This window comes from Corvus hawaiiensis, chromosome Z, assembly GCF_020740725.1.
Source record: "Corvus hawaiiensis isolate bCorHaw1 chromosome Z, bCorHaw1.pri.cur, whole genome shotgun sequence".
NCBI lineage: Eukaryota > Metazoa > Chordata > Aves > Passeriformes > Corvidae > Corvus > Corvus hawaiiensis.
In genome coordinates this window covers 17073288-17091053 of record NC_063255.1, presented here as the reverse complement: position 1 = coordinate 17091053, position 17766 = coordinate 17073288, and the positions used below count along the sequence as shown (strand labels likewise).

Here is a 17766-nt window from a genome sequence, read left to right as displayed (position 1 = left end):
AGGAATGATGTGAGACCAGAAAGCTTCTTCCTCCCTCTCACCTTCTGCAAAATGCTGTTCCTCACCATGGCTTCTGCCCAAGTACAAGGAGCTGTCTGCTCTGAGGGTAAAAGCAGGGTCTGGTGGATCCATCAGGCAGCTGCTCTGTGGGCTCCAGCTCCTTCACTCTACTGCCAGTGCCTGGCTAACACAGATGGCTCATCCCCAGAAATGGGGACAGCTGTTAGTCCCTGCTTGATGGTTACCCACTCTCAAGGGATGGACAGTCCTGCAGAGCTGACCCTGCAGGCAAGATGAAGGTGAAACACTGAGGATGTTGGCCTAGGCTGATGCCTCTCCCAGAGTACATCCCCCGCTACCTTACCCCAGTGATGCTGGCATCCATGCTATCTCAGCCACAGATGGGATGGGAGATGGGATGTCTTGTGCTACAAGAAGAACCTGAAATTCCATCTCCAAATACAGAAACTGCTCCTGGGACTGAACAATATGGATATCCCAGTCACGGCCCCATCAATAAAGAATTATGTTCCACAGATTGCTACTTTGGAGGGGGGTAACAGTCACTTCAGGCTTCAACAAAATTCTGATGGGTCCCTTCCAAGCATTTTCTATGATTCTGTGAGATCATGAGTCTCTGAGGACCACAGCACATGCCACCACCCCATGGCAGCTGGAGGACTGTCCCTGTAGCTGGCAGCTTGAAAAGGCTCAGATATTCTGCACACTGAGCCCAGAATGGAAGGTGTAAGGTCACCTGAACAGCCAGGTACACAAACCCTTGGAAATTCAAACCACTGCCTAGCAAGCATAAGGTCACAGTCATCACACTCCTCAGACCCTGGAATCACAGCTGAAATAGCATTGTAATGCACTTATAATTTATTCATCAGCTGAATGGGAGCAGCAGGCATTGTGACGGCACTCTTTTACCAAGCCCTTGTGATGGACTGCATCCATTTTAAAAGAACAAACTGGAGTTGAAAGGCAAAAAAAAAAAGTAAAGCCAACTTAATTCAAATTAAAACAACCAGAAAAAAGAACAAATCAAAATAGGGAAAAAGGAAAAGCTCCACTAAAGATCTGTTTTTCTCTTCATTTTTCTTGTGCTTTGCTCTGAATCTTCCAAACTTTGCATTACTCTGCTGGTGGTTACTTTGATGTAGGAGGCTTCTGTTAACCCAGATGCTACTGACTGATGCTCAAAAGCATCTTTCCATCCCTGTGATGAGGTCTGCCCGAGGATCAGCTTGCCCCATTTTTAGGTGAAAGAGAGCCAGAAGGAGAGTTGTGGACAGAATTTTATTCTCAAAGATTGACAATTGCTTCCCTTGAGTACTTTGATGCTCTGCTCCCCAGATAGAGGAACCTATATAGGTGTCAATGTGAAGGTGAGGGCTCTTGTACAACTGTTTTTTGGGTTGGTTTTTTTTTGAGGTGAGAATCACCCCATGCAAAAATACTGCATTTTTCACTTGGGCAGCAGAGCAGATAATCACACTTTGATTTCCTTCACTAAATGCTCAGGGAGTTTTATGGGGAAATCTTTCCTCGGCATCAGGGCATTTGTGTCAGAACTGAGATCCATCAAGATGGTGCTTGTCTGTCCTCTGGTCTGGGGTATCCAGTGTAAATAAAAGAAGTAACCCCAGATTCCTCTGTTACTGTTTCTCCAGGGCAGCAAAACCAGTCTGCAAGCCTCAGGTGCTGTTTCCCCTCATCCCATGGACAATGTGTGCTGCTGTGGGAATGATGGGCTGCCAACACCTCTGTGGCCTTGGCTGGAGATTTGCACCCAGCCAGGGCAATGGCACTCCAGGAAGGAGACAGAGGAAATAATTCTGGCCTCTCTCTCTGTCTTCCATATCCCTACAGTGGTCTTGGCAAGAAAAAACAGGGTAAGATTTGAGCAGGAGGGAGACCTATCAGCTCTCTAACAGGAAGGGGAGCTGAGTGCAGAGCTGAGCCACATTGACCTAGGAGCACGTGAATTTCCACTTTGGGCAGTCTGAAGAACAAATACTAAAGAACTGGTCGGACAAATATGTCTTAGGCTGTTTAGAACCAGCTTTGGGACAGGACAGTGATGAGATGGACCTCCAGGTGTCCTGCTCTGTTTCAGTAAAGTCCAAGGAATAGCTGCTTGCTCTTTGAGCTACAAAGGGCTCCTGGTGGGGTAGTTGTAAGCTAAGCAGAACTCCTACCCCCTGCCTGATCTTCTTCATCACTTCACTATCTGACTTGCTGGGGGTAAGAAGGTGTTAAAGTCCAGCCCTGAATCCCCAGGATCCCTCCTGATGGTTTTACCAAAGCACAGGAGTAGAGAGGAGGCAGGAGGAGAGGAAATTATGTTGATGGTGTTGAAGCTGTCAATGATATTTTCTTTTATCTCAGGTGAATCCAGTTCCCCTGGGTAAGGAGCAGGTATCTCATCCTTTGAGCCACTCAGGAAAGAAGTTAGATAAAGCAGAGAAAAGTATCATGTGACAGGATTCTGTCCTAAGAATGGAGTCACACAGGCAGTCCCACATCTTCCCACCTCTTGTCCTCTCTCTCTGACAGCTCATGGAGCAGTAACCCTCTAATGTGACACCAAGACAGGTTTGCATTTTCAAAGCTTCTGCTGTTGCTAAGCAAAGGAGTTAACTCTCAGATTGTCATCCTTCAGGAACATGGCTCACAGGAAAAAAGAAAGAAATGAGGAAGAGAGATATTAAAAGCAGCAGATAAGAACAAAGCAGAAAGGACTTAGAGAGAAGTTTTCAACCAGATTTAACCTATTGCACTGGTGGCAGCTTGAGGTCCAGTTTATAGTGACAAGTTCTTGAGGACTGGATTAATGGCATGTGTAGCCTCCTCCTCTGCCAGTGAGACTTTCCCTTCCTGGAGCCCATGTTCCTATATCAGACGAAATTTCTTGTTCTCTGACCCCAAAGAACAAACTGATTCATTCAGGTGAAAATAAAAGAAAACAGAAGAAGGAACAATACTGTTTGTGGCAGAGCACACCCCATGTAGAGCCCTGCTTGCAGGCAAGCAGTGACCATCCATGGGAGAGCAGCTGAAGGAGGAGAAGGCTTCACCCTTTCATTATGATATATCAGAGATTATTAGAGAGGAGAAATGCCATATGACGAATCAAAAAAGTTATGCTAGCCTAAGGGCAGCCTTGGCTCAGGGAAGGGGACACCAGGCAGAGCAGCTGAGCCTCCCTGGAAGCACAGGCAGAAATGCAGGCAGGAGCCTTGGAGGGGGCTGTCAGGCTGCACAGGCTTCAAAATGCTCTGTTGCTTCAACAGTTTCTATTTTCTTTGGGTGCTGAATGTTTTTGCAGGAGAGGGAAAAAAAAAAATCAGAGGGAAAAAGACCAATATTCTTTCTAAAAGCAGACCCGATGGAAAATTTGCAGTCTGCTCTCTTGAATACACCAGGGCTTGCTTTGCTTTCTGCCTTGCATGATTACATCTTGTGTTAACATTCAAGACAGGCAGCAGGCGGAGATAAATCCTGAATAACTCCAAACTTTGCTTCTCCCATCTCTTCCAGCATTCGGTGGGCTCAGACAAAGCCTGTGCTGGAGGCTGGCTGCAAGAAAAGATGTTTAGAGGACAGTGCAATACTAAAAGAGCTTGGCTCCTGTACATTTTTCTCTCAGCATGGGCAAATCCATGTTTTACCAGCAAGCCCTATTAACAGAGCAGGTCTTTGCTGGCTGGCATCAGCACGGAAGTCACAGCATGTGTTATGTCCATCAACTACAGACAATTTAAGAAGGATGCGAAGATCCGTAAATATGTCCTAAGGAGTGCAACAAAGGTGGTGAAAAGGCTGGAAGAATGTCCTTTGAGGAGCAGCTGAGGACTTTGGGCTTGTCTAGTTTGGAGAAAGAGGGCTCAGGGTAATGCTCTCTACAGATTCCTGAGGAGGGGACATGGAGAGGGAAATACTGAGCTCTTTCTGGTATCCAGTGATAAGACACGTGGAAATGGTTCAAAGATGTGCCAGGAGAGGTTTAGACTTGACAGGAAAGAAAGGAAGCCTTTCTTTGCAGAGTGGGTGGACAGACATGGGAACAGGCTTCCTGGTGAGATGGCCAATGTCCCCAGCCTCTTAGTGTTTAAGGGACATTTGGATAATACCCTGAACAACATTCTTGAGCTTTCGGTCAGCCCTCAATTGGTCAGGCAGTTGAACTGGATGATTGCTGTAGTCCCTTCCAACAGAAATAGTAAATTCTTTTCTGTTCTATTCCACTGACATAAATAAAAAGAACATGGGATCAAACTTCCACCAGAAAACACACCCAGCATGGTACTGCCCAGTCTCCAAGGAGCTTCTCCGACAAACAGTGTTTCATGATCCAGCCCTCCAGCCCCTGCTGAGGAAGTGAGAGCTGAATTAAGCAGTAAATCTGAGCTCACTCCAAGGTGGTAAAGAGTGAGCCATAGCCACTGAGCTGTGTCAGTGGCTTATCTGTCCTTGCCGGAGAACACGCACTTTATTTCAGCAGTCAGGCAAGATGCAGATGGACGAGGGATGTTCCTCCATATTACTCCTGTGGCACTGAGCAAGAACTCATCCCAGCTCATGAGAAAATTGATACCAGTCCCCACAGGGACATTGTCCAGGGTGAGCTGGGATTGTGCAAGGGCTGGAGTATTTTATAGCCTGGAGGCAATCACAAGCCCTGGAATGGGTACCACTGCCAGCAGTAGGGGAGCTTTGAAGAGGTTTTCCCCAGAGTCACCACCTTTGGGGACGACTCTGGGGAAAGCTCAAGAGGCAGGAGAAGGGCAAGCAGAGCAGTCTCAGGGACAAGGGGGAGGATGCCTTGCTTTTCACTGGGAAACAGCAAATTTGTCCTGGGAGCAGCTGGAGCTTGGGGAAAACCATCTTCTTTCTGCTCTACTCCCTGGGCCAAGGTCTGGAGAAGGAGCCAGAGCCAAGGCTGCCAAGGGTCAGGGAGAGACTTCAAGGTCCCCCTTAAGTGCAGGCTGCCCCAGCTGAATGACTTTCCAACAACACAGGGAGCCCTGGCTGTCAGTCCTGTCCCTTTGGGAAAGTCCATGGCTTTAGAAAAGGCAGGAGATTGATCCAGCGGTCACCCATGCCTACAGGGTGGTCATCGGGATGGGAAAGCATGGGAGGTCATGGGGGCAAAGAAGAAGGTTAAAGCTGTGTAATGACGTAGGGATAATGGGACACATCATCCAGCCTGTTTGTCCAAGGATCAGGTGCCTCTGTGAGGTGGCCTAAGCCCTGAGATATGTAGAAGCATGAAAGAAATGCCAAGCAGAAATGGGTCATCCTCCTCCCGGACAATTACTGTTATTTTTATTTCTTTTTTTTTTTTTTTTTAATGAATATTTCTAAAGTTATTCATTAAATACTCACTAAGAACGGGTGCTGGCTCACGTTTACTGGTTGATATATCTCTACACTTTTGCAAGCATTTTTCACCCTTAGCCAAGCCAGGGAATGGGAGGAAGGCTGGAAATGGCATGTTCTGGTGTGACCACATCACACATCTGTGGAGAATTTGAGAACAACATTTTGGGGTGAGGGATGGCAGCTGCCTATTTGTATCCTACTGCAGCTTGGGAACTGCTGCAGGATTTTTATGGGCCCCTGAGTCATGTGAGTTCACTCCTCAAAAATATGCTCTGTAAAAACCATGTGGTTTGTGACCATGGGTGCCTGTCAGTGGGCCAACCATGCCCTGTTGTACCCACTCATAACCTGTGACTATCTGGACAGGCTGGATGGATGGACCAATTGTGTGAGGTTCAATAAGGCCAAGTGCCAGGTCCTGTCCCTGGGTAACAACAACCCCTGCAGCTCCAGGTTTGGGGGCAGAATGGCTGGAAAGCTGCCGAGTGGGAAAGGACCTGGGGACTGCTCAACAACAGCTGAACATGAGACAACAGCAGTGTCCCCAGGTGGGCAAGAAGGCCAATGGTATCCTGGCTTGGATCAATACTAATAAAAGCAGCAGGATTAGGGAAATGATTCTTCCCCTGTACTTGGCACTGGCAAGTCACCTCAAGTGCTGTGTCCAGTTCTGGGCTCCTCAATCCAGGAAGGAGATTAAGGTGCTGGAGCAAGTTCAGAGAGGGGCAGTGGAACTGGTGAAGCGTCTGGAGTCCATATCCTGTGAGGAGCGGCTGAGGGAAATGAGGGTGTTTAGCCTGGAGAAGAGGAGGCTTAGGGGGACCTTATTACTATCTGCAACTCTCTGACAGGAGGGTGTAACTGGGGGTCAATTTCTTCTCCCAGGCAACCAGGGACAGGATGAGGGGATGTAGAATCACGGAATCGCAGAATACACTGAGTTGGAAGGGACCCATCAGAATAATCAAGTCCAGCTCCTGGCACTTCACAGGGCTCTCCAAGAGTCAAACACTGTGCCTGAGAGAATTGTCCAAATGCTTCTTGAACTGTGTCAGGCTTGGTGTTGTGTCCCCTTCCTTGGGGAGCCTGTTCCAGTGAAAAACTGGTGAAAAACTCTTTCCTGATATCCAGCCTAACCCTCTCCTGACACAGCTTGATGCCACTCCCTCAGGTCCTGTCACTGGTCACCACAGAGATCAGTGTCTGCCCCCCCTCTTCTCCTCACAATGAAGTTGTAACTGTGATGAGGTCTCCCCTCAGTCTCCTGGTCTCCTGGCTGAACAGACAAAGTGACCTCAGCCACTCCTCACACGGCTTCCCCTCCAGACCCTTCACCATCATCACTGCCCTCCTTTGGGCATTTACTAATGGCTTAATGTCTCAAGTTGTGCCAGGAAAGGCTTACATTGGACGTTAGGAAGAATTTCATCCCAAGAGGGGTCATTATACATTGAAACGGACAGCCCAGGGGAGCGGTGGAGTCACTGTCTCTGGAGGTGTCTAAGGAAAGGCGGGACATGGCACACAGTGGTGCTGTTGGGTCAGAGGTTGGACTCGATACTCTCAGAGATCTTTTCCAAACGAATTGATTCCATGACTTTGCGACCCTCACGCCGCGTCCCACGCCCCTGCCCATGCACGTGACTCTTCCCCGCTCCGGCCGACGGCGGCCCCTTTAAAGGCACGCGGCGAGGGGCGTGGCGCGCGGCAGCGCGTGCGGCGGGGCGTGGCCCGGGGCGAGGCGGGGCGTGGCCTGGCTGTGCGCCGGGGCCCGGCCGGGCGTGCGGCGGGGGCGTGGCCCGGGCGGGGGGCGTGGCTAACGGAGCGGCGGGGGCGTGGCCGGCGCGGCGCGCTGAGGTCAGCGCGAGCGGCGCCGTCACAAAAGGAAGTGGCGGCGGCGGGCCCGTCAGCGCGGGGAGGGGCGGGGGCGGCACCGGCACCACCGGCACCACCGGCACCGGGACCACCGGGAGCGGCACCGGGAGCGAGGGGGCGGCCGCGGCGGGGGCCGCGCCGCGCCATGGCCCAGCAGCAGATGAGCAGCTCGCAGAAGGCGCTGATGCTGGAGCTGAAGTCGCTGCAGGAGGAGCCGGTCGAGGGCTTCCGCATCACCCTGGTCGACGAGTCCGACCTCTACAACTGGGAGGTGGCGATCTTCGGGCCCCCCAACACGCTTTACGAGGGCGGGTACTTCAAGGTACGGGCCTTTCCCCCGGGCCGCGGGCCGCGGTGTGGGGCTGGGCCGGGCCCGGGCCTGCGGGAGGGGGCACGGGCACGGCCTGGGCAGAGGGAGGGGGGGCCGTGCCACAGCCCGCTGCGCTGTTAATCTTCATTTTTAGCCCCAAAGAACCTCCTGTAGAACCTCGGGGCAGGGCGAGAGTTTTCCCGTTCCACCCCAAGTTGCCCCCTGTCTGCTCTGTGTGTGTTTCAGAGAATTGTTACGGTTGGAAGGGACTTCTGGAGATCATCTAGTCCCGTATTTCCATATCCTTTCAGTACCTGAAGGAACTTACAGGAAAGATGGGTCAAGATTATTTACAAGAGCATTTAGGGACGAAACAAGGGGGAATGGGTTCAAACTGAAAGAGAGTAGGTTTAGTTTAGATATTAGAACGAAATTGTTCATTGTGAGGGTGGTGAGGCACTGGAACAGGTTGTCCAGAGAAGCTGTAGATGTGCCATCCCTGGAAGTGTTAAAGGCCAAGTTGGATGGGGCTGTGAGTACCCTGGGTTAGTGGAAGGTGTCCCTGTCCATGACAGGAGGGTTGAAACTAGATCATCTTTAAGGTTCCTTCCAACCCAAACATGCAATGATTCTGTGATATTTATTTCAAAGTGAGGGGCTTCCCAGCCATCCAGTGATAGCTGCACCCATTGATGGCTCATTCAGGGTAACGGCAGTGTTTTCATCAGAACTCCATGGGCTTCAGGGCTGTTTGGCACAACTGTTTTTCTACCCCTGTGTTCTTCCTCTCCAAACTTTCAGAAGGCAGCCTTCAAAGGGCTCTGGTAACATATAATGGGTGAAGGTAGATTCAATTCCTCTCTCAGCCTTCCTGTTAATACAAAAAACTTTTGTGGTTGCTATTTCCACTCTTGTGAGTACAGCAAATAAGAAATCTGTCACAGCCATCCCAGAAAAGAACTGAAAGGAGTGTACTTAAATTATCAAAACAACTGGAGAAGGAGGAAGAGTTGCACTTCTTTCTTAAAATGGGCAATTGGAAAATCTTGATGCCTGCAGAAGATGTGTTGCATTAGGCACACTCCTCTGCGCTTGATATCTGCTTGATCTCTGGCAAGATATTGTCTCCATGAGCTTGCTTCTTCCAGCAGTTAACTGTTGTAGTTGTGGCTCCTGCATCTCCTATTTCATGCCCTTTGGCTTCTCTCAAACTGAAAAAAAATGTGGATGATGTCTTTGCTTGACTAACGTGCACCTTCGGTGCCTCTTGGCCTCTACAGGTCAAGGTTTAAGAGCTTTGTTCCACAAAACCAAAATAACCTGTAGCTTGGGGAATGATGGATTTGAGTCATGTTCGGTTTGGCCTCATTGTTTGGAAGGAAAGGAAGGCTTTGGCATAAGGCTTGCCTTTTGTAATGAGCTGGCTGGCTTACTCATGTAGTGTGATAGGTGTATTCTTAGACTCACCTCCATTATTACTTATTCAGGAAGTCGCTTGAGTCTTTGGCTGGTAACAGTGTCATCTTTACATCCCCGAATGGTCTGGTGACCTCTTCCTGCACTTACATTACTCATCCATTTTTTTTCAAAGAAATCATGACTGAACGAAATAGTTTTGTTTGGTTGGGGAGCTCTCTGGACTGCGTATTTGCAGTTGTTCCTGGAAAGAAGCTGAAGCTGCCTGAGAAATAATTTGGTGATGTGTGTTAACAAGTGTGGATTTAAGCAAGGCTCCTAGTTGCCTTACCTCAGCATTATGATTGTGCTGTCTTTTTGGGTATTTGATGTCTTTGAACTGGTGTGCTAGTTGTTTTGAGAGTGGGAAGATGAGGTCTCATGATGCTTCCACCCCTCCCCAGCAGTGGGATTCCCTTCAAGTGCCGTGGCTGAAATCTCTCGTGTGTTGTTTCTGTCTCCTCTTTCCTCCATGAGGAGCCCTGCATGGCGGATTTTTGTAGTGTCTGATCTTTGGTTATGCATTTTGAATTCTGAGACACTGAAAAAGTGGTCTTAGGCCCTCATTCTGTCCCAAGGGAGGAGTCCCGTGAGAAGTGATATTCTTGGCTCTCTTTGTCTTAGGTCTTCACATGTGTTAGGCTCTGCTTATGGAATCGTTCAGAGATAAGAATAATACCCTAACTTTATTTGATGGGTTACTTCTGCAATATATTAATAGTACATGCTGCTCTGAGCTAGTGCTCACCTTGCATGTGTTTCATCTTCCAGATTTGTTAACTTGATGAAATACTTAGTTTCATCTTGTTTTGTGTTTTCAGTTTACTAAGGTTAGGAAAGCAGGATTAGAAAGATGCAGTTACAGCATGTAACTTTTTTCAACTTTGTGGGAGTTTGGGAATTGTGTTTCACCTGAAGTGTAGTTTAAGGGCAGGAACTAGAGAAGTACACAGGCTTCTAGTTAAGCTAGAGCATAAATATTTTGAGGAAAACTTGTGGTTAAGGTGACCTTAATAAAGGGGATGGTTGATTGGGAATACAAATGCTTGATCTGTGTTTCAGGAGCTCTTGGAGCTGGTCACATCAACTTTTGGCACCTTGTTTATTCTCTGAGAAACACAACCTTTCTCTCTGGGTTGTTGAACTAGCTGAATAAACTGAAATGAGGCAAGTGCTCTCTCTGCACCTCCTTGACAGAAGCTACTGCTGTCTAAAGTTGGTTCAACATTTCAGCAGATTCTGGTTTCAGTTGCAAGTCCTGTAACTCTAACATCTGATAAATTGAAGCAGAGAACAAGTCCCCTTGAATGTTTGTTTAAATGGTAGGTTGTCAACATGCTGGCTATAATAAAGTCAGGGGCTTCTTAAAATTCAAGCACAGTATCTAAGCATATTTTATCAGCTGATATAGCATGCTCAGATCTGCTGCAGTGCTTCATGGTTTAGGACTGCCAGCTAGATGGAAAGGGCAGCAGCCTCCAGGAACAACAACTACATGAAGATCAGCTTGTATCAGCAAGGGATCATCCAGCAGCCCCCTCCACCTCATCCATGTGATCAGCTGAAAGTGGATGTCTGAAGTGCAAGTTACATCAACCTTTGTCTTACCTGGTGATTGTATTCCCAGTCATGCTGAATAGCTTTGTAATGTTTTGAGCAACCCTCTAAATTCCTGACTGCCATCCTCAAGGAAGGAGTTGAGCTATTCCATGCACTGGTTACCTCTCATTCCTTGCTGGCAAGGCAAAAATAGTTCAGGGGTAGTGATGTTAAGTCCTTCAGAGAGGTTGTGATAAGAGCAAATGTCTGTCCTTCAGCTGCTGTCAGTAAGAAATTGCCAGTTTGACTAAAGTCCTAGCAGAATCAGTTGTATTGGGCCACAGGTATTGGACTGCACTAGGTGAACTTGGCTTTTGGTCCCAGACTCACTCACAGAGTGTAAGGGTGAAATGTGGATAGACATTTTATGTCTTAGATGTTGCTTACATCTGATTCAGTTGCTGAGTTTTTTGAGTGACAAAGGGAAGATTTTTCTCAGAATGAAATGCTTTTGTGTCCAGGTCACAGATAGTGACAATTGCTTCTTTCTTATCTCAGCTGTGAAAGACATGGTGTGATAGGATGGGTCTTTAGGTCAGGTTCCATTGGGCTATGTAGTAGTTCTGAATTGCTCTGGAAATGATGGAAATGTGTTTTTCTGGTTTTGCAGGCAGTGACTGAGCAGCAGAGAACCAGAATGTGCCATAATCTGCAGAACTAAGTGTGAGCAGTTCATCAATGCCACCTTTATTGCCATAGTCATCTTCTCTTCATCTGAGAGGGTCCTTTGCTACATTGCAGGAGAACTTCTTCATCTTTAATTTTGACAGCTGATACATAAATGGGGACCACCAGAACAAAGGTTATTATGATGTAATCTGGTGTTGATATGTTCTAGTTGGGATAGATCTTGATGGCTGAGGGCTGTGCATGGTGAAATCTTTACCATCTCAGGTGACCATTCATCTCTGTCTTGAAATCCAGTGTCTTTTTTTAATGCTTGAGCCTTCAGAGCCTGGAGGTTGATGAATCTCTGCCCAATGCTTTGATCAAGCAGTGGATAATTACAGGACTATTAGAAAGTGTTACCTGATGGCTTGCTTGAGGTCCTGAATGTTTGGTGCACTTGTACCTTAGCAACACAGCTTTTAGTTATTTTTGAAAAAGAGAGACATTCTAATTTTTTAGTTGAATGGTATTCTTGTGCTGAGAGCCAGGGTTTCAGGGAAGGTACAATTGAGAAATTATACAAATAGAAACTTCATTAGCACTGCTCAGAAGCGTGGTTTGACCAAGTACACTGTGTCAAGAAGCATGTTTAATGTAGACCAAAAGTCAATATTCTAAACTCCTTCAGAGGTGATTCAGGCTGGGTAGATTAAAATGGATATACCTAGCATGAAAGGAAACAAGAAAAATTAACTGCATTGTTAGAGTTACTATTTCATGGTTCTTAAGGCAGTTTATTTCATAAGGTACTTTTCCTACTTGAAGGAACAAGCCTTGACACATCAGTTGGAAGGCAAAAAAACCACCGAGCGTTATGATTAGTTTTATCAAGTAATTTGGGGGCTAAATATTTGTCAAGGCATTGTTATCCTTGTTTTTTGTAATTCATTAGCCCTATGCTGTGTAGAGTTCTGTATTGTTGTATCTCAGCTTCTTCCAGGTGATTTGATTTCAAAGTAACTTGCAAAATGTGTTAATATTTCAGAGCAGAAAATAGATAGAGAGTCTTCTAATAACTGATGGCAACAATGAACACCATGTTTAAAAGTTTGGTATTGTAGTCTATTTCTCATAAATCTTAAGCAAATAGAAGTTTTCTAAGCACTTAGAATTATATAACTGGTAGGACATTTAATTCCACAAAAATATCCTTAATGCCAGGATGAAAATGTGAGGTACTCTCAGCCCAAAAACTGCCTTCCATGGGCCTCTGCTTTGCAAGGTCCTATGGAATTTCTCTCTGTGGTATTTGATCTATTTTTGTTGCCTTTATCATTGATGCTAATAAGCAGTGGTTTAGTACGGCAAAGGGACACGGAATTGTAGGTGAGTAGAGCCCTGCTTGCTCCGGGCTTGTGGAGCTTCTGTTCAGTCTCAAAAGCCAAGGAGCCTCCAAGCTGTCAGAAGGCCAGGAGGCAAAAGACTTCTTCCAATGTCGATTCATGGATCAAAAGCACAAATACAATCCCAGACTTTCAGGCCTGGGGAATACCTGATGGTTCCTCACTCTGCAGTTGCATACAGTTTTTTGGATGGCTGTGCCTCTGGGCTGCAGAGTCTACTCACCCATGCTGTAGCCTGTTCTGTGCATCAGTGTATCCTCAGGAGGAAATGGGATAAGTTGTGGTGGTAGCCAGCTCCCAATCCTTTCCCTAGGGCTCCTCTGATCTAGGTAGGATTAGGTGTTTGCTGAGAAGTACGGATAGTGATTTCCAGTTCTGATACTGCCTGAACATAGGAGATGATGTGCAGTCAGGTCCTGTTGTACAGCAAGAGGAGAGCTGTAGGACAGCCCAACTCTTTTGTCCCATTAGAATTAAACAGAAGGCTTTCCATATCGGTAAATTGTTCATTTGCCTAATATTTGTACAGTGGTCCTTGTGATGCCTTGAGAGGCCTCCTAGAAACAGAGACTAGACAGGAGTAAGGGAATAAAAGTAGGTATTTATTTGAAAGGCCTTCAAAGGTACCCCCTGGGGAGCCAGAGGCTATTGCCAAGATGAACCCCAAGATGGACCCCAGGTCACAAGTCCTTCACCCTTTTATAGGTTTGGTTCATTTGCATAGCAGGGTTAATTCTCCAGTTAAAGCTTCAGTTTTCCCTTCAGCTTGCCCCCCTTAGCGGCTCTTTGGTTTATACTTTTGGCCTGGGACAGTCTTGGTGTCCTTGGAAAGCAGGGCCGGAGAGGCTTTGTTATGTCTACCTAGCATGAGAGAGCAGAAATTAACAGGCTACAAAAAACTTCAGAGACACACACCAAGCAGTACAGAATTTGAAAAATATAAAAGTTAAAACCTAAGGCGTCACTTGGATAAGGTCAAATACAACTTGAGTTTTAGGTTTTATTCTTAGGCAAGAACTGTGAATGAGCTGTGCCTCTTGAAACTTCTTGTCTGTCTGTTCAAGAGATAGTAACTAAAAACGTGTAGCTTTATATGTAGTACATACTATAGAAATTAACAGAAGGTTTTGACTCTGTAGTGTTAGAAGAGTGGGGTTTTTTTTTAATTTTTTGGGGGGGGGGAGTTTTGTGTGTAAATCCTTTAGATCTAGTATTGCAGTGATGTTATGCCGGTGTCTGAGGGTTTTACACATCTAACTTTTCAAAAGCTCAAACTTATTTTTACCTACTGTTTCTGAAGTCACTCTTATGCTGCCTCACTATTTTTCAGGGTAATATATTCACACAGGGTACCTTCTCTTTAACAGCACTTTAGGTGTACTACACAATGCTTATTTTGCATCTGGAGGGTAGGGAATGCCAGAAAAAAACGCTTGTAGAACCTTAACTCTGATCTTTGATGTGCAATTTTGTTGTGTGGTTTATGGCATGTTCATCAGGTATTCAGGATAATGAATAGTATGGGCTAAATGGTGGAGGTTTTATGTTGAACTTAAATGTAGCTGTGTTAAAGTGGGAAATACCGCAGTTACACATTGCAGTGTGGATGGATTAGAGGTGATGTGACTCATAAACACAGCTGCTCCTATAATTTGAGCTGCACATGATCAGATGTGTACATACACACATGCATGTACACAAAACTAGACAGCTATTTCCAGAATGCTGCTTCGTTTTTAAAGCCTTAGTGTTTTTATCCAGCATTATGAGTTAGGGGAATTGCAGTTAATCTTGCTAAGCTTTTGTGGTAGTGACTTGCTGGGAATGTCCCACCTCACCCAGCCAGTTTGATAGTAATAACTTTGGCATTGTGTATCCACCATTGAAGCCAAGAGTAACTAAATTGATTGATTGATTGCCTATCGTCACAGTTGCTGAAATATTTAAAATGCATTTGCCCAAAGTGGCTTACAAAGAGAAGAAAAATGAGAGCTACTAAATCAGGGTGTATTTAGGATATTTTGGAATCTTGCTTGTCTTGAAGAAATGTGACCTCAAGACTTCCTGGATGTTTGTTTTAAATTGAAGCTTCTACCTGGAGAACAACAAGAACATAAAGGGGCTGAATGTTGAATGGGCGACACTTCGAGGCATCATAGTGTTTGTGGTTTAGAAAGAGAAGGCTGCCTGGCAGGCAGGCTGCATCTTACTCTTTAAAGTTTCAATACTAAAAGCTTGACATATGTTCTTTTTGGACTGCTTTGTTGTCTTAAAGTTGTACAATTAATTTCGATATTCAGGTAAATAGCTTTTGTTTGAGAAACCCAAGTTGATAGCAGTAAAGGATGTTTGCGGTAGCTCCATGACTCTTCCCTGAGTTATGTATCCTAGTTAAGTTTTTAAAACATATGTTTTAATGTTCATTGTAGCAAAATATTTGAAGAGATTAAGGTGTAAAACCCTCTGCCACAGTATTGAAACAGTTCAAGGACCAGTGTTTAATCAGTTGTGTCATTTTGGTCAATTTTTTTGAGTGATAGATACTTGTCCATTGTGCAAAAATTCTTTAGTTTTAAATTAATCTTCAGACATCTCTGTAGCTAGAAACTTTTTGCTGTCAGACCTAGGTAAAAGCTGAAATAATATTCTTTTTTGCAGTACCCTCTTTGGCCTTGTCAAAACAAAAGCCATGCAGTGGAGTAGCTTTGACTTACAATACATTCTGTGAATACACATTTGTTCTTGCATAAAGTCTGCTTGTATAAGCCCCTTATTCATGGATGTAAACCACACTGGTGTGCAAGTGTTTGCTTATCTTGGCTAGAATAACTATCTGTAAAAGCACTCACCTTTATTAAAAGAATGGGCTTCTTATAATGCATTGAAGAAAACTGAATTTCATCTCTGTGTTCCCAGTTACTTCTCTGCAGAAGAGTAACTGTACCCACACTTAGTAGCTGAATACCTTTCAGCAGTGCATTTAGCAGTATAACTTGAGAGGCTGTACTTTTTAAGTATCTTTTCTGTACTTTTTAAGTATCTTGTAGCTATTATCTAAATCCCTTCTAATTTGTCATTCATGTGGTAACAAAATGCCCCTACCCAGATGCTTCAGATGAAGGTGCATGGCACTTTTTCTTAAGGGGGAAGGAACAAGCCTGGTCTGTTCTTAATGATATTGCCACTTCAGTGGCATTTCTGCCTAACCTCATTTTTTCATTGCTTTGTCCATGTTACTCAAAATGCTAAGCAAGAAAGATGTTGAGAGACAACTCTTGTTGAAAACTTACTGTTCAAGTTCAGTGGATGATGGTAATGTTTCTTCTCTTGTATAATTCTCTGAGTGTCAAGTGGCTGTTTCTTTCTTGAGTCAACCACAGCCATGTTTAAACAATTCTCTACAGAAGACCTGTTGTTATTCTTTTTTTTTTTTTTTTTGAAAGCACTTCTAAACAAAACTAGGCATTTTATATTGCTGTATGATCTTGTATGATCTCCACTGGAGCATATAAAAATGAAAATTTTGAGACCATCATATGGAATTATTTCCATTTCTCAGTCTCTGCCAGAAGCCTGAAAGCTTATGTCCTTCAAAATTTGACTAATACACTTTCTGTGAAATTTAACTGATTTTTTTTTTTTTTCCCTGCTGGTTGCAGTCTTTGATTTGTGTGGATGAAGTTGGGATGGCTTTGGCCTGAGATACAGTGGCAGTGGCACTACTGAGGAAAGCTAGGAAGGTAGGGTAGACTTGATTGAGGCTATAGACATTTGTGGCTTTTGAATTTTGAAACTGTCTGTACTATTGAATATTTTTTGGTACTGAAGATGGTTTTGACCCTCAGAGGTTTATGGACAGACTCATCAGGGGCTAAAAACCAGTCTCAGCAGAGTAACTGTGATATGTCATTCTGGAGATCTATTTTAAATTACAGTAATAGCTAAGTACATTGTATTGTACCCATATCATCCATGACTATGCTCCATTTGGAAAGAGATCAGAGTTGTACCTCTAAGGAGGAATGGGATAAGAAATCTGCTAGTCTTGGCCACCTTCTTGGTGTTATGAGATAAACCTGGGTTCTGTTGCTGTTAGAACTGATACTCCAATTTCACGGATTTAAAGCAACCTGCTTAATGTTCAGCTTGGATAAATCACTGTTAATTTTCACCCAACTTGCAGGCTTATCCCACACCTAGTTGGGAAAGTTGCTCACTTTTGTTCACATCTCTAACGTAAGTGATATACTTATGCTTGGGCTCTTCAACCAGGGACTGTATTTTGCCTACAAAACCAGCTAAGTAACCTGCTGGCGGTCAACAAGAGCTGTGAGAAGCCATGGTGGGATGGCTGCTATAGGTATGTGGTACCCTTCCACAGCCAGGGAGTTTCCTGCTGGCAGTCATGGATGTATTGCTGAATGGTGGATCAAGGCAGATTGGGGTAAGGGCCATGAGTAACTATTACAGCTGGTGGTGGGCCTGGTTTGAAATATGCTTGTTGCAGTAATCCCTGCTGCAACAAGTAACCATCCCAAAGCACAACATTGCCCTTTCCTGTGCCTCGTGGGGGTGCAGTGAAATGTCAAATGGGCATGTCTTCAGCACATGCACCACACTTGGGATCTCACCTGCTGTCCAAGCAGCTAATGCCACATCCCGTGAGATCAGCTCTGTGTGTGCAATGGCAGAGGCATGGAGGAAGGCTCCGGTATGCTTGGCCACAAAAGACCTGTCATCATCATGCCACCAGGCCTCTTCATTTGTCTTGGCATCTCTTGGAATCCAAGCCCACCTCAGGCATCTCCCTCTTCCTTCAACTCTCATCCTAAACTAGAATAGCTGTACTTGAGTCATGACTGCAGGCTCACATGAGGTCAACACATGTGACCTTATTGGTGCTCCTAGTGTCTCAGCCTTGTTTCGTTTCATCTTCTCCCTGCAGCTGTTGACTTTGCTGAGCATGGGGATGACTTTCACCTCCTTAGAAACATAGAATTGTTAATGTTGGAAAAGACCGCTAAGATTGAGTGCAACCACCAACCCAGCACCCACCACCATGTTCACCACTAAACCATGTCCGCAAGTGCCGCCTCCATACTTTTTTTCCAAGAGAAAAACATC

General features: G+C 45.4%; 1 protein-coding gene across 1 annotated transcript in view; it reads left to right on the top strand.

Moving 5' to 3' along the window:
- The first annotated feature begins 7333 nt into the window (after positions 1-7333).
- The window catches only part of UBE2R2 (ubiquitin conjugating enzyme E2 R2), a 51993-nt gene continuing 41560 nt past the window's right edge, over positions 7334-17766 (top strand). The window contains exon 1 of the mRNA XM_048291771.1: positions 7334-7588. Within this exon, the coding sequence (XP_048147728.1) occupies positions 7412-7588 (177 nt within the window). The 5' untranslated portion in view covers positions 7334-7411. The remainder of the gene's footprint in view (positions 7589-17766) is intronic.